This window comes from Mustela nivalis, assembly GCF_964662115.1.
Source record: "Mustela nivalis genome assembly, chromosome: 10".
In the NCBI taxonomy this organism is placed as follows: domain Eukaryota; kingdom Metazoa; phylum Chordata; class Mammalia; order Carnivora; family Mustelidae; genus Mustela; species Mustela nivalis.
Genome location: NC_139029.1, coordinates 35,250,970 through 35,268,557, shown reverse-complemented (window position 1 = coordinate 35,268,557; position 17,588 = coordinate 35,250,970). Strand labels below are relative to the sequence as shown.

General features: G+C 36.7%; 1 protein-coding gene across 5 annotated transcripts in view; it reads left to right on the top strand.

Annotated features, from left to right (window-relative positions):
• The window catches only part of STIL (STIL centriolar assembly protein), a 73,992-nt gene that overhangs the window by 10,730 nt on the left and 45,674 nt on the right, over nt 1–17,588 (top strand). For all 5 annotated transcript variants that reach the window (XM_082687916.1, XM_082687919.1, XM_082687920.1 and 2 more), the window contains exons 6-10: nt 763–1,010; nt 4,257–4,340; nt 5,838–5,924; nt 12,048–12,198; nt 14,611–14,720. In XM_082687916.1, coding sequence (XP_082544042.1) covers nt 763–1,010; nt 4,257–4,340; nt 5,838–5,924; nt 12,048–12,198; nt 14,611–14,720 — 680 coding nt within the window. The remainder of the gene's footprint in view (nt 1–762; nt 1,011–4,256; nt 4,341–5,837; nt 5,925–12,047; nt 12,199–14,610; nt 14,721–17,588) is intronic.

Here is a 17,588-nt window from a genome sequence, read left to right as displayed (position 1 = left end):
GGTAATATGATCAAGATAACAAAATGCAAGATGTGCTCAAGGTAATATTAAGGGTATAGATTTTTGCTGCATTTGTGGATAATCAGACTGGACTATTAGTTTGGCCAGATTGTAGAGCCTTGTCTGCCAGGCTAAGGAATTTGAACTTTGTTATATGGGCTATGTAGAGTTATTGAAAGTTTCTGAAAGAGAAAATGCTATTAAATCAAGGATAGTTAATCGATAGGGCAGCCTGACTGAAGTTAGAGTAGGTAGGCCAAGTCTGTAGTCAAACGTGTGTTCGAGAATGTGTATTAGCCTGGAGTAGAGTGGTAGCAGAATGTCTAGGAAGGACACAGTGGGCCTGAGCAACTATGCAGGAAGAACTGACTTGACAATTTGTGGAAATAAGAAAATAATTAAAGAAGAATGGACTTTAGATTTTCTTAGTTGAGTTGGAGTTAGTTTACATCTGTTTTTTTCATGTGATGAATGTTTGCTGAAAGTGACATTCTCTAATAAGAATTTTAAATGCTGCTGGGACATCTAAGTTGGCAATATGTAATGGAACTTGGTATATTAAATCTTACTTCGTTTGACATAATTATTCATGTAACTTTTTGGTCACATGGAAAAAAATCAGAATTGAAATGTTACAAATCAGAAATTGTTTAATTTTATTAGATCAAGATGTATATATGTTGTACCAGTATGAAGCAGAACATTCAGAGATACGGACAAATTTCAAAGTTTTAAAGTAATTATATAATATTGATTCCTCAGGCTCTGCAGCACCATGTATGTAGCAAAGATTCCTTGGATTGTGGTAAACTGCTTTCCCTAAGAGCTCATATCACTTCCAGGGAAAGTTTGGACATTGTGGATTTGGATTTGCATTGGGCAGCAGTAACTCTGGCAAACACCTTTAAGTGCACACCTATAAAGCCCATCCCCATTATTCCAACAGCTCTGGCAAGAAACTTGAGTAGTAATCTGAATATTTCTCAAGTTCAAGGTACCTATAAATCTGGGTAAGTAAGAGATAAATTAATTTTAAATATTGGTTAAATTAGTATGTTTTCATGGTATTCACATCATATGAAATATTTGTGCATTCAGTTTATATGCCAAAGATCTGTGGTGGCTAGATAAATATCCAAGGAAAATGAAAAAAGAAGTTGTTCAGTTTATTTGAATATAGTTCAGAGTTGTGGGCTTATCATCCCCGGAAAAATAAATGGTAAAATTTATATTTAAAATTGATTGTATTTTGTGATTTGAAATTAGGAGGCATTATCCTCTGTGTCATTTTGCCCTTTGTATTTTGCCTACGTTTGGGTTGTTGTCTGTCTTTTTTTTTTTTTTTTAAAGACTATGAGCCTACAGAGGCTGAAAATTTTTTTATTACTTGCTTGTTTTATTACTTGTTTTAATTGTGAATAATGAGCATGGCAGAGAGAGAAAGGAGATAGCTAAATAAAATTCGTAGTACTCTTGCTTAGCAAATTGTCAACCACTTGAGGGTGGAGTTCCCCCACACAGCTGGAGCAGCATCCTCTCCAGCTTTCTGTCACCACTCTTAGTTTCTTAGGACGTGGAAGCCAAATTGCATGCTTTCTGACCCTCAGCAGGGCTGCTTCCCTGAATCCTCATCCACTTTCTTTATCTATTGTCTACTGAGCTAGATTAACAATGGAAGCACCCTCCGCTTTAAAGTCTAAGCAACTCACTTCTGGTTTCCTTTCCCACTGACTCCACCCTAGTTCCTGTTAGGTCTCTAGAGCTGAAAATGTTTGCCAAGATACACTCAACTGCAAGTCCAGTCCTCTAAAAATGTCTCTTCAAAAGAGGAAAAGAAAAAGAGAGGGTTTTCTTTTCAGAGGGTCCCTGGAATAGCAAGAAAAGTCCTATTTTTGAGTCCTGCATGCTGACCAGAGCAACGTTCTGGTTGGAGTGGTACAAAGGGAAAAGTGTGTATGTTCCAATATCATGGCCTGGTCAAAGGTATTATTGATCAAGTGTTTGAATTAAGTGAAACATTTAATTCTCTAGGAGTAATAAGTGCTATTCAGTTGGGACATGGGAATTTTTTTAAAAAATTAACCAAAAAATTAGTTTTTCTTAGTACCCATGCCCATCTACTAGTGAAGTATGAATTTATCCTTCTTTAAATTTTCCTTCTGTGACCCCTTGGCGTGTTAGCAGTAACCCAAGATGTTCAATATTCTATCTAATTACCTGTCTTCCTTGCCCCTTCTTACCTAGAATTATCTAATTTGTGACATTGTCCTTTTCCTTGACCACTTTCATTCATTTACCTTGACAGTTTTTAGGATCCATTATAGAAGAGGTATTGTGTTAGACACTGGAATTAAATAGATAAAAACTATATTTGTTGTCCATAAAGTATATTAATATATAAACATGATGCAGATAAATATAATGGGAGTTTTTATACAGTGCAGGGAAAGCGGGAAGGTGTGTCCAAACTTCCTGGGAAAGTCATGGAAAGCTTGAGCTAGTTCTTTTAAAGAATAGGAATTTATCAGATGGTCAAGGCAGAAGAGCTTTCAGAGCAGGTTTTTTGGTTTTTTTTTCTTAAGTAATCTCCACACCCAATGAGGGACTCTAATAACTCAACCTTGAGATCAAGAGTCAGGTGCTCTTCTGACTGGGCCAGCCAGGTGCCCCAGATGTCATTTTTTTTTTTCTAAGATATTATTTTTAAGGAATCTTTACACACAACATGGTCTTGAACCCACAACCCCAAAATTAAGAGTTGTATGCTCTATCAACTAAACCAGATAGGTGGCCCTAAGTATCATTATTGATCCATAAATCTCCCTGCCAACTCAGGCTTAATCATCTTGTCACATGGTCTGATACATTCTTTATCTTTGTGTTTTAGGGTTATTATAGCAATAAAATATATCCTCAGTGGTACTATTAAGACTGTATATCACTAATAGCATCATTTTGAAGTACAAGTATTTGTGCATCATTGAAGCACAAGTATTGGAACTAGCAAACTTTCTAACCTTTTCATTTTTGTGTTTTAAAGCCATAATGATGAAATTAACCTTTTTTTTTTTTTTGAGAGAGTGAGTGAGATACGGGGGTTGGTGTGTGGGAGTGTGAGGGGCAGAGGAAGAGGGAGGGATAGAGGAGAGAATCGTAAGCAGGTTCCATGCCTACGTGGAGCCTGGAGCCTGATGCAGGGCTCAATCTCACAGCCCTGAGATCATGACCTGAGCTGGTATCTAGAGTCCCAACACTTAAGTGACTGAGCCATTGAGGCACCCAAACTCTTGACAATTCTATAGTTTTTCATATTCTTAAAACTTATTGTCAATAATAGGGGCAACTAGCTGGCTCAGTTGGTGGAGTATATGACTCTTGATCTTGGGGTCTTGAGTTCAAACCTCACACTGAGTGTGGCGATTACTTAAAAAATTAACTTTAAGCTACTGTCAATAATAAATGTAATAACAAAGTTTAAATGTGATATAATGTCCTTTTAGGAAAAAGTGAATTTTGGCGTCTCTCATAATGGTTCCAACGTTCTTTGATAGTGGTTGGAAGAGTATAGTGCATGGAAAATTGAATATATCTCACATAATTTAGCTTTGTTAGTGAGAAGTCACATCTGTTGCAGTCTTTTCAAGTCACCGAGATGCTTGAACACTTCTAGTAACAGGAAATTCACTTCTCCCTGGGAAACCTATTTGAATATGAAATTGCCTTGATTTTAATATTCCTGATTAAAATAAGTGGATACCTTTTTTTTTTAAAGATTTTATTTATTTATTTGACAGACAGAGATCACAAGTAGGCAGAGAGGCAGGCAGAGAGAGAGAGAGAGAGGAGTAAACAGATTCACTGCAGAGTAGAGAGCCTGATGTGGGGCTTGATCCCAGGACCCTGGGATCATGACCTGAGCTGAAGGCAGAGGCTTTAACACACTGAGCCACCCAGGTGCCCCAATAAGTGGATACTTTTAGAGCAAAACTTTTTTAAAAAAGGTGTATGGTCGTCAATTACTGTTTTAGTAGAAATTTTAAGATATTAAATCTCTTCAATCTCTTCCTCTTACTGGATTCTTTTTTTACATTTTGACCTATTTTCTCTGTGTGTGTGTGTGTGTGTGTGTGTGTGTGAAAACATTCATTTGAATCATTCCCTGCCTAAAATATGCTTCTCCAAGCCCTCAGATTATCTCTTTTAGGTAAAAAGTACATACTCTTAATTGTTTTTTTACATGAATATCTTCTGTTTAGGTATCTCACCATGGATGAAACACGCAAATTGTTACTTTTGCTGGAATCAGATCCCAAGGTTTGTTCTCTACCATTAGTGGGAATGTAAGTATTATATATGAAAACTTTTCCAGCCACATATGTATTCAAATGTATATAATAAGCATGTTAATTAGTTTTACTATGAATAAATACTTAATATTTAGGTCAGCTTATAAAGCTACAAAGGCCAGTGATTTTTAAGCTTTCTTATTCTCATAGAAGAATCAGTTAAAACCAGATTTTGCTCAATCTTAGGAAGAACTCCAGTAAATAAAACATATAAAGTTGAATTCTTCTGATTGAAGTTGAAACCTTAGAACCCTGTTTCTTTAATCTTCATCACTATCCCCTGTCCTTAAAACACCTTGAAGAACACAGGGCTCAGAATAACACTTCAAAATATACTTCCAGGCAGTTTTGTGGTAATTCCCTTTGGTGTTAATGGCTTTCTCTTTAGAGTTCATGGTTAATGACATTTAGACAGATTATTCAGTCAGAAATTTATGTTCTTTGAGTATTTATTGAGTGCTTACACTGTGCATAGCACTATATTTGGTACTGTGTTAGGATTTAAAGCTCTCCAAGAAATTTATAATCAAGGTGGAGCAACCAAATATATGTATATTCACAAGTAGGAAAATAATAAGGAAGTATATGATTTATTATAAAATGAGCAATATAGACAGTGAGCATTATTAGTATTCATTAGAGGGATTATAAGGGACATTTCCTTAAAAAAAGCAAACTTGAGGGCGCCTGGGTGGCTCAGTGGGTTAAGCTGCTGCCTTCGGCTCAGGTCATGATCTTAGGGTCCTGGGATCGAGTCCCGCGTCGCCCCCGTCGGGCTCTCTGCTCAACAGGGAGCCTGCTTCCCTCTCTCTCTCTCTCTCTCTGCCTGCCTCTCTGTCTACTTGTGATCTCTGTCTGTCAAATAAATAAATAAAATCTTAAAGAAGAAGAAAGAAAAAAAAAAAGCAAACTTGAGCTGGACCTTAAAGATTTTTGGATCATAGGAGGGAGGGGTCTGGTGGTATGTGCAGTTAAACAATGAGAATGTACAAATTTTCTGCAGACAACAAAGTCTTACAGTCTTTTTCCTATGGTCCTTGTATTGGCTATGAGTTATACCAAGTGAAGAGCCTTGGGTGTTTGGGGCTACATATGTATGTTACAGCATTTAATCCTCTCAATAACGCTATAGTTTTAAGGCTGCGTTAGCATTCTCCTCTAATTTAGCCCATTCTTCTAGTTCAGACTAGTTTATTCTAATTGATTTTTGGTTTCATCTTTGTTATTAACCATTTTGTCTCCCACCATTTTCTTGTCCTCTCAAGTGGAAGAGGGCAGAGAGAAATATCTCTCTGTCTATATCTATATCTATATTCCTTTTAATTATTAGCATGGTCTAGTGTCCATAGATTTCTTATTTATGAGCTGTTTAATGTGTTGCTGGTGAATACCAAGACACTGTTATATCACCTTGAGAAGAATGTAATCTAACACACAGTAAGTATTAATTTGTAAGTGACTATACCTTTTAATTTGTATTTTTTCTTTTAGTTGGCTATCTGGAATTATACATATCTATAGTCCTCAGGTATGGGCTTGCTGCTTACGATACATGTTTAGTTCTTCTATTCAAGAAAGGCAAGTGATATTTTATATTTTATTTTGATCTTCTCCCTTTCATGTTTTATTGGTCTTGTTTAAAATTCATGCAGTGCCTTAACCTTTTATAATACTTACAGAATGGTAGAATAAGCACACTAAGAAAAACAAATCTTACATTAAATGGGAATAAAATCAGACAGAAAAGAAAAGGTTGCAGTATACATGGAAATGTGAAGAAATTCACTTGTCTAATCATAGTACTATAAGACAGAAGATACACTTTTCAGGTGTGGCGGGGTGGGGGGGTACCTAGAAATCATCTACTATAGCATCCTATTTTATAAATAAAGAGATTAATTTTTAGTGAAGTGATTGAAAATGAGTTTGAATTTGTTGCCTTATATGTGTTTTATTAAGTTACACAGTGCTAATACTAGTACCATAAGAAATATTTGAGAAGAGATATTTAATTTTCTTTCCGGAAGTGAAGCACAATTATTGGAACTAGCAAAGAAATTTTCTAACTTCAACTCCTCATTTAATCTTATTATTTTGTATGTGATACCACCGTTTGCCTCTTAGCTTTTCATCTATTAAAATTTCCAGGCCTGTTTGTATCTACCTTGGGTAGCTATAATACCCATTTTTTTTGTTTGTTTGCTTTTTTTTTTTTTAAGATTTTATTTATTAATTTGATAGAGAGAAATCACAAGTAGATGGAGAGGCAGCCAGAGAGAGAGAGATAGGGAAGCAGGCTCCCTGCCGAGCAGAGAGCCCGATGCGGGACTCGATCCCAGGACCCTGAGATCATGACCTGAGCCGAAGGCAGCGGCTTAACCCACTGAGCCACCCAGGCGCCCTACCCGTTTTTTTGTTTTGTTTTTTAAAGATTTTATGTATTTATTTGACACAAAGGGAGAGAGCACATGCATGCACAAGCAGGGGGAGAGGCAGGCAGAGGGAGAGGGAGAAGCAGGCTCCCTGACTGAGTCACCCAGGTGCCTCTATAATATACTTAAAAAAAAAACAACTTTTTTTTTTTCAACTTTTTGAAAAGGTGGTACAAGTCTATGGCAATAAATCAAATATATGTAAAGATACTTAAGTTTCTCTTCTTCCCCCATATCTGCAGACCCTATTCCCAGAGACAGTCAGTATTAAATGTTAAATAGTGTCTTGTGCTTCTTTCCTAAAATATCAGTGTGTAGACAGATATCACACTCTCCTATCACAAATAGGAGCATAGTGTTCTTTTCTGTATGTTGCTTTTTTTCTTTCTATCATTATACCTTAGAGGTCATTACATCTTGGCACATACAAATTTAGTCATATTATTTGACAGTTGAATAGAAAGTAAGATGTATTGGGATGCCTGGGTGACTCGGTCTGTTAAGCATCTGCCTTTGGCTCAGGCTATGATCCCAGGGTCCTCGGATCAAGTCCCACATTGGACTCCTTGCTCAGCAGGGAGCCTGCTTTCCCTCTGTTGGATGCTCCCTCTGCTTGTGCTTTCTTTTTCTGTCTCTCTGACAAATAAATAAATAAATAAATCTTTAAAAAAAATAAAGACTATGTAATATCTTAAAAACTAGTCCTTTTGCCTTTGCAGCAATTTTGTATATACATCTTTGTATACATATACATACACATATGTACATATATTAGCATATTTGTAGAATAAATTCCTAAAAGTGGTTTTTCTATGTCAAAAAATATGTAATTAAAATTTTTTTTCTTTTGGGGGCGCCTGGGTGGCCCAGTGGGTTAAACCTCTGCCTTCGGCTCAGGTCATGATCTCAGGGTCCTGGGATCGAGCCCCACATCGGGCTCTCTGCTCAGCAGGGAGCCTGCTTTCTCCTCTCTCTCTCTCTCTCTCTCTGCCTATCTCTCCACCTACTTGTGATCTCTCTCTGTCAAATAAATAAACAAAATCTTTGAAAAAAAATTTTTTTTTGTAATTTAAATTTTTATAGATATTGGCCTTCAAAGACTGCCAGTTTATAATCATTCCAACATTGTTTGAGAGTGCCTGTTTTCTCCATCCCCTCACTAGCACTGTTGGACAAAATATTTATTGAGCACCTACTGTATACCAAGCACTGTTCATGATATTGGGGATAAGCAGTAAACAAAGACCCTGCAAAGATAGGCAGTAAACAGAATAAGTAAAATAAGTAGTATTTTATAAGGTGATGAGTGCTGTGTAGAAAAATAAGCAGAGGAGGTAGATGTTGTGTGTCTGGATGGTAGTGATAGGTAAAGAGTTGAAATTTTGTTTTATTTATTTATTTTTTAAAGATTTAAAAAAAATTTTTTTTAAGTAATCTTTACACCCAAATTGGGGCTAGAACTTACAACCCCGAGATGAAGTGTCACATGCTCTACCGAAAAGAGTTGGTATTTTATTTTATTTGTTTTTTTAAAGACTTTATTTATCTACTTGACAGACAAGAGATCACAAGTAGGCAAAGAGGCAGGCAAAGAGAGCGAGGAGGAAGCCGGCTCCCCGCGGAGCAGAGAGCCCGATGTGGGGCTTGATCCCAGGACCCTGAGATCATGACCTGAGCCGAAGGCAGAGGCCTTAACCCACTGAGCCACCCAGGCACCCCAAGAGTTGATATTTTAAATAAGGTGATCAGGGAAGCAAAGGTTTGAGGGGAGGAGGTAAGCCATGTGGCCATCTGCAACAGTGTCCCAGTCAGAGGATACATTAAGTGCAAAGACTGTGGGTGAAAGATCACTTTGCATCTTCAAGAGACAGCAAGGAGGTTATGTCTGAGAGGAAGAAGGGGAGGGGAAAGTAGCAAACCTCAGAGAGGTAACTTTTGATCTTTACAAACCTGGTAAATGGGAAATCGTCTTTTCTGATTTTTATAACCTCTTCTGGGATCTTTACATTCATGTCTCTGGCCATTCTATTGGATTATGCATCTTTTTCACATTGCTTTGTAGTAGCTCTATTTCTCTTTCTCATTCTCTATATACATATATAGTATGTAAAGCACAGAAATGTACATTTATAAAAATGGGTGTGTGTATGTATGGTAGAGGTTATATAAATACAAAAATTTATGTGTATATGTATATGGCAAAGATTTTTTCCCCCAGACTGCCATTTTATTTAATTTTGGTTAACGATATTTTCCCAAACTTAACTTCTAAGTCAGATTATCGGTCTTCTTTTTCAGTCTTAGAAAGTAATTGCCCACTCAGGAATATTTATTGAAATAAAAAATCTCTTGTGTTTTCTTCAGGTACTTTTTGAAGTTCTACTTTTTATATTTTGTTTCACCTTTTCAAGATAATTAGTTTTATTTGCAATAAAACAAATATTCATTTTAGTATATTAGTACAACTGAGTTTTATTATCAGTGACTGGTCTTACTTTTAACTATTGACAGTAAATGCTAGATAAAATTAGTTTTGAAACTCTGTTAGTCTGTGTTCAGTCTGAAGCATTAGGCAATTTCTTTGATACCTGAACTCTTTAATTACTGCCAACTCTGTGAACCAAAGTGAAGTCAGCACTGCTCAGCATAGCTTAGGTTGGTGCTTTGCAACATTCTGAACAGTGGGCTTGTATGACCCAAAAGAGGAGCTGAGCAGAACAGACATTCTGCCTCTACGACCCTCATTGCCCTGTTTTATTAATGTTGTAACGTATCCCCAAATTATCTTTCATTCGGTGTTTTACAAAGGAGAGACAACTCTTAAAAGGGTTTTATTTATTTTAAGGTTTTACTTGTTTGTTAGAGAGTACATGCAAGTGCGTGTATTGGGGGGAAGGGGAGAGGGAGAGAGACTCTCAAGCAGGCTCCGTGCTGAGCCCTTAGCCCAAAGCAGGGCTCCATCTCACAACCCAAAGATCACGATCTGAACCGAAATCAAGAGTCAGATGCTCAGCGAGCTGAGCCACCAGGTGCTCCTTTATTTATTTAAAAAAATTTTTTTTCTTAAAGTATTTTTAAATACAGTTTCCTTCCCCCACCCCATCTGAAAGAACAGAGCGCTCCTATGAAATCTTTTGTAAGCCGAAATGACAAAGCCAAGAACCAACTACCATTAATTTATATGGAAAATTTTTTCATTGTTCTTAGACTGAGAAAATAGCCTCTCAGGCTTTTCTGACATCTTAGGACATGTCTTACTAATGGATGCACAAAATAAATTGAGGTAAAACATAGTACTCACAGACACAGTTCAGAGCTATGGCTGCTTGATGCTGAGATGCTGAGTGTAGTTCCTGAAGAAGGAGCCCGGCAGGGCTACTCTTGGTTTTGATGCATGCTACCCCTATAATGGCTCATGGAGCACAAATGCTGAACATTATTTTCAATTTTGCCTTTTTTTTTTTAATAAAAGCAAAAATCCTCTTTGGATTTCTCAGTTAGTGAAAGCTGGTTTTAATGTAGGTCTATAAAAGTGAAGTGGCCTAATGTGAACTTTTGAAAAGAGGATATCTCTTGTTGGTTTTAGTATGCATTTTAAGGATTCTTGATGACTTTACAAATATTTGTTGAGCCATTCATTGAATAATAAAATGAATGTTTTTATCCATGCTTATAATAATGAAATATTATAAATAATTAAAATACCCACTTTTAGAAGTCTAGGTGAATAATGGCACATCTGTAAATTATAATACTTAGTAGTCACTAAAAAAGAATAAAGAGGTAGTAACATGGGAAGAAATCCAAGACAGTCAACTGAAAATAGCAATTACTAATACAGTTGACCTTTGAACAATGCAGGTGGTGGGATACTCGGTCAGAAATATAGGGGTACCTGACTGGTTCAGTCGGGCAAGCATGTGACTCTTGATCTCTGGGTCATGAGTTTAAGCCCCACATTGGACGTAACATTCACTTAAAAAAAAAAAAAAAAAACATACTTGCATACAACTCGATTCCCCCAAAACTTACATTAATAGCCTATTGACTAGAAGCCTTATAGATAACCTGGTTAACACATATTTTGTATGTTATATGTATTATATACTTTAAATATTCTTGCAATATTACAAGTATTCTTCAATAAAGCAAGCTGGAGAAAAAATGTTATTAAAATCATAAGGAAGAGTAAATACACTTACAGTACTGTGCTGTATTTATTGACAAAAATTTACATATGCTGCACCTTGGTGGCTCAGTTGTTAAGCATCTGCCTTCGACTCAGGTCATGATCCTGTGGTCTTGGGATTGAGGCCCACATCGGGCTCCCTACTCAGTGGGGAGCCTGCTTCTCCCTCTCCCACTCACCCTGGTTGTGTTCCCTGACTTGCTGTATCTCTGTCAAATAAATAAATAAAATCTTAAAAAAAAAAAAATTCACGTGTAAGTAGACTTGCATAGTTCAAACCCATGTTGTTCAAGGGTCAACTGTAGTATATATGGTACAGCCTCATTTTTGTTAGATTGTATAAAATGTTTTTGTATGCCAAGGAGAAAATTATGGAGTTGTATATACTAAACCAGAGAGTGAGGTGGTTTTCATTTTGTTTTACATATCCCTGTCTTGCTTGAAGTTTTTATAAGGAATATGTATTTCAACATAAAATGTATTTTATTTTATTTTTTTAAGATTTTATTTACTAATTTGACAGAAATCACAAGTAGACGGAGAGGCAGCCAGAGACAGAGAGAGATAGGGAAGCTGGCTCCCTGCTGAGCAGAGAGCCTGATACAGGACTCGATCCCAGGACCCTGAGATCATGACCTGAGCCGAAGGCAATGGCTTAACCCGCTGAGCCACCCAGGTGCCCCTAAAATGTTTTTTAAAAAATAAAAATCAGTAACACTAAAAAGTAAGCACATTTGCTCCCTAGTTTTTTCTTTTCTTTTTTTTTTTTTAAGACTTTATTTGAGAGAGGAAGAGAGTGCCTGGGACGTGGGGAGGAGAGGGAGAAGGAGAGGGACAAGCAACCCCCCGCCAAGCACGGAGCTGGATACAGGCCTGATCCCCAGACCCTGAGATCACAGCCGGAGCCAAAGTCTGTTGTTCAACTGACTGAGCCACCCAATCATCCTGCTCCCTGGTTTTCTTCCCAAAATTAGACTGCTTAAGTAGTTTATTAACTAGGTTGACAGATTTATATAGAGTTGTTAGAATATACTCTTAGTATCCTCAGTAAATTTTAATTAAATGGCTTTTTTTGTCCAGGGTTTTTTCTGAATCTGGAAATTTCATTATAGTTCTATATTCTGTGACACATAAGGATCCTGAATTTTATGAATGCCTCCCGTGTGATGGCAGGTCATCTGACCTTCAGTTCCAGCTACTAACCAGCAAGGAAACATTACGTCTTTTCAAAGTAAGTGATTTGATTAAGTAGCGTTTTTTTTTTTTTTTTTAAGATTTTATTTATTTGACAGAGATCACAAGTAGAGAGAGAGAGGAGGAAGCAGGCTCCCTGCCTAGCAGAGATCCTGATGTGGGACTTGATCCCAGGACCCCAAGATCATGACCTGAGCTGAAGGTAGAGGCTTAACCCACTGAGCCACCCAGGCAGCCTGATTAAGTAGCATATTAATTACTGTTTAGGGTTGCATGTTGGCAGTTTAAACCCAATGGTCTTTTCCCTTTAAAACAGTAACTCAAACTCTTAGGTTTTGTTTATAATTATTATTGAATATTAACTTTATTCATTTGTGGTTAGTGTCATTTTATAAATGTTAGATCATATCTCTAGGACCAAATTATAATACAGGATCAGAGCTTTTCCACAAAATAACTTACTCATGTTCTAAAGCCTTTGAAGAATATTAAGAATTTATATGTTTGTATCATTTTATGATATTGAGAGTTAATTTGTGATCTTAGTATTTGTTTTCCCTGTTGTTTTTTATTATTTATTTATTTGTTGAAAGATTTTGTTTTTATTTATTTTGATAGAGATCACAAGTAAGCTGATAGCCAAGCAGGGGAAGCAGGCTCCTCGATGAGCAGAGAGCTCAATGCAGGGCACATCCCAGAATCCTGGGATCATGACCTGAGCCAAAGGCAGAGGCTTTAATCCACTGAGCCACCCAGGCGCCCCTCCCTGTTGATTTTTTAAAAGTAGATACAACAAATGGTTTCTCACATTTGAAAGTTTTTATGTCTAATCCTAGGAATCAGAATAGATTGTTCTGTATCTCATAAAATACATAAAAAATACGTAGGTGATGGTCACAGAAAAAGTAGATATTTGAAACCGTAAGTGTAGTTATGTGAAAACATTCAGAGACTACTTTTCAGTAAAATGATTGATCGTCCTGTGTCTCAGACTAATAATTAAAAAATTCTCAAGGTGCCTGGCTGGCTCATTTGAGTGTGTGACTCTTGATTTCCAGGTCATGAGCTGAAGCCTCATGCTGGGTACAGAGCTTACTTACAGAAATAAAACTTTTTTTAAAATTCTGTATTTTAATTATAAATATAATTATCTTAATTGAGGTCTAATAATTTATTTCCATTTTAGAGACATATATCACTTATTTTTAGATCATGTTCTCAGTTCATAGTTCTTATTTTCACCGAATCCCTGGTAATTGAGTGAGTTACATAATGCAGGTAATTAAGTTTTCACTTTTGTTTATGTGGTAGGGAAATGGACAGTTTAAAAAAGGTTATATAGGGCACCTGGGTGGCTCAGTTGGTTAAGCAACTGCCTTCAGCTCAGGTCATGATCCTGGAGTCCCGGGATCGAGTCCCACATTGGGTTCCCTGCTTGTCAGGGAGTCGCTTCTCCCTCTGACCCTCCCCCTTCTCATGCTCTCCCTCTCCTTCTCTCTCTCTCATAAATAAATAAATAAATAAATAAATAAATAAATAAATAAAAGTCTTTTTAAAAAAAGGTTATATAAAAATAGAACTAACGTATGTTTAAGCAGTTCCACTTCTGGATATTTATCTAAAGGAAACAAAAACACAGACTTCAAAAGATATTTGTACCTCCATGTTGATTGCAGCACTGTTTACAATAGCCAAGACATGGAAGCAACCTAAGTATCCATTGATGGGTGAATGGGTAAAGAAAATGTGGTATATGTATAAAATGTGGTGTGTGTGTGTGTGTGTGTTTATACACATATATACACATACATATATGTATGTGTGTGTGTATATATATATGTATATGTATATATAGTAGAATGTTATTCAGTCATTAAAAAAAGAAGAAATCTGTCATTTGTGACAACATGAATGGACCTTAAGGGCTAAAGAAGTCAGAGAAGGCCAAATACCTTATGATCTTACTTATGGGTGAAATCTAAAAAACCCAATCAAACTGAACTCATAGATAAAGAACACAGACTGGTGGAGCATTGGGGGAGGGCAGGAGGGTGAAGGGAGTCTAAAGGTACAAACTGTCAGTTATAAGACCTGAGGATGTAATGTATAGTATAGCATGGTGACTATAATTAATAATATCTTTATGAGTTGCTAAGACAATATTTTCTCAACACAAGGGGAAAGAATTATAAGTCTGTATGTATGGTAATGGATGTTAACTAGACTTATTGTGATGAGCATTTTGCAGTATACGCAAATATTGCATCACTATGTCGCACACCTGAAACTAATGTAATATGAGATGTCCGTTATATCTCAATTTTAAAAATGATTTTTTAAGAAAGGTTATAGTAGTAGAAATGTCTCCCTCCTCTCAGTGTTTCAGAGCCACTTTTCATCTACATAGAATTTTAAGTCAGCTCTCAAAGTACAACCTACTTTATTTCAGAATGTTGAACCTTCTGACAAGAACTCACTCCATTTTGAGCTGACTGCTGAAAGCCAAAATGCAGAAACAGAGTTTTTCAACAAGGTTTCCAAGCATCTTTCAACTGAAAGGTAAAAGATGTTTTTGTTATCATGTATACTTTTAAAATTATATTTACTAGTTTTTGATGAGTAATAAAGTAACTCCCCAATCTGATGAAGCTAATTACGTATCTTAGATACCATAAGATGTCCTTGCTTTAAATGTATTACTTCATACTCAGCATACTCAGATGTTGGATGATAATTTTTTTTTTTTTTTTTTAATTTCGTCAGAGAGAGAGAGATACAGAGCACAAGCAAGGGGAGCTGCAGGCAGTGGGACTCCATCCCAGGACCCTGGGATCAATGCCCTGAGCCAAAGGCAGCCGCTTAACCAACTGAGCCACCCAGGCATGCCGTTAGATGATAATTTTAATGAGGTGACAACTTTAATATGGTTGTCATTTGAGTTGCTTTATTACATTGGAAGAAAAAGTGTCAAGAAATTATCTTGCTTAGGAAGAAGCATCTTGTTTTTGTTTAGTTTGCCTTCTATTCTTTTTCTTGTAGTTTTAAACCTGAGCTTATCAAAGAGACTACTGTAAAATATAACTTCTTTACCTAAAAAGGAAGATGCACTTGGGGAATAGTAATTAAATAATGACTGGCTTTTTGGGTCTGTATATACCTCTTCTGGTAAAAAAGATATTCCTTCATAGTAGGGTTCTCTAGAGAAACAGAAACAGCAAGATGGAGAGAAAGATTTATCTTATGGAATTGGCTCATGCAATTCAGTGAAGGCTGAGAAGAGTTGTAGTTAGAGAGTTAGAGTCCTAAGGTGATCTGCTAGCAGAAGTGCTTCTTCTTCTTTTTTTTTTTAATTAAAGATTTTATTTATTTATTTGACAGAGAGAGACACACTGAGAGGATACACAAGCTGGGGGAGTGGGAGAGAGAAGCAGGCTTCCCGCTGAGCAGGGAGCCTGATTCAGGGCTTGATCCCAGGACCCTGGGATCATGACTAGAGCCGAGGGCAGATGCTTAACCACTGAGCCACCCAGGCACACCCTGAAGTCCTTGGGGGTGGTAATGCTTTGTTCTATTAAGGGCTTCAGCTGACTGGATGAGACCTGTCCTTATTGTGGAGGATAATTTGATTTACTCAGAGTCTACTGATTTTAATATTAATCTTATCTAAAAATACCTTCACAAAGAGGCATCTAGGTGGCTTAGTCAGTTATGCATCTGACTCTTGATTTGGCTCTGGTCCTGGTCTCAGGCTTGTGAGATTGAGCGCAGCAGCATCAAGCTCCACACAGGGCATGGAGCCTGCTTAAGATTCTCTCTCTCTTTCACTCTGCCCCATTCTCCTCCTTCTCCTCCAGCCCCCAAAAAATATCTCCACAGAAACATCTAGAATAATAATTGACCAAATATCTGGTTACCATGGCCTAGCCAAGTTGACACATTAAATTAACCCTTCAGATCCGTATTCCATCTTTCTCATTTGTTCTACGATATGCCAAAGGCTGGGGATATGGTGGTATTAAAAACAGTTGTAGACATGTTTTCTTCCCTCATGGAATTTACAGTCCACTGATGAAGTGTGTTCAGTGTTCTCCGTATTATTGGAGAGGTCCACTAATGTAAGTTAGTAATTTGCCAAATGTTTAATAACCTCATTTTAAAGTTACTTTGGGGTGCTGGTTTATTCTTGATGCTGTGGGTCTGAAACTATTGTTTTTTATTTTTTAGTAAACTCTGCACCCAATGTAGGGCTCTAACTCAGGCCTCTGAGATCAAAAGTTGTTTGCTCAACTAACTGAGCCAGCCATGGGGCCCCCAAAACTATTGTTATTTTAACTAGCCCTAGCAGTTAATTTGTCCTTTTCTCAACTTTTTGACTATGGCCTTAACTTGTCTAAGGACTGCTTTAATACTGTCTGTTTAATGTCTCGCATGAGGAATAGGAGGTATAAGGTTCATTGTAGTTTATTGCAATTATTGAGAAAATGGCCTGACTTTTTTTATAGCATTCATTCATCTGTCCTTAACACTTGATTCTGTAGGGAGAAATTAACTGTGGTACAATTTTAAAATAAATGCCAACTATATGAACTGTTTATAGTGGGCACAACGTAATAGTTGTGAGCTCAATTTGGTATAAGATATCTGCATTCAAGTTCTGGTTCTAAACATCATTATTCCATCTGTAAAATGGGAGTTATGATTGAATCTGTATTAGTTTCTGGTTGTTGCTCTGACAAATTACCACAAACTTGTTGACTTAAAAACAATAAAATTTATTGTCTTCTAGCTTTGGACATCAGAAGTCTAAAATGGTCTTTGAGGTTAAAGTCAAAGTGATGATAAGGCTGCATTCCTTCCAGAAACTTTAGAATCCATTTTATTCTCTTTTCCAGCTTCTGGAGGCCATGTGCATTCCTTTTCTGGTCGCCCCTCACTCTTTCTTCAAAGCTAGCTTCTGACTTCTGCTGCTAATCCTCACATCTCCTTCTCTGACTCTGACCTTTTTGCCTCCATTTTATAAAGACCCTTATGATTACATTGAGCCTACCTGGGTAATCGAGGATAATCTCTACATCACAGGTTCCTTAACTTAATCACATCTGCACACTCCTTTTTACCAAGTGCAGTAAACATAGTCACAGTTTCTGAGGTTTAGAAAATTATCTAAAGTATACTGTCTCCATCTTTGGACATTTTAAGTTATCCTTGATATAGATTAGATCACCAGAAAACTATGTTCTTACAGCTTTTCAGGAACACCTTCACTGTCTTTTTAAGTATTTATTCAACGTTTTATTAAATATTTATGGAAGAAAAGACTAGATTAAGGAACATAATCTCTTTAACATTATTTTTGAAAATTTTGCCAATATTCAATTCTGATCAAAGCTTTAGTAACCATCAGTCACTTTTTAATTTTTATTTATT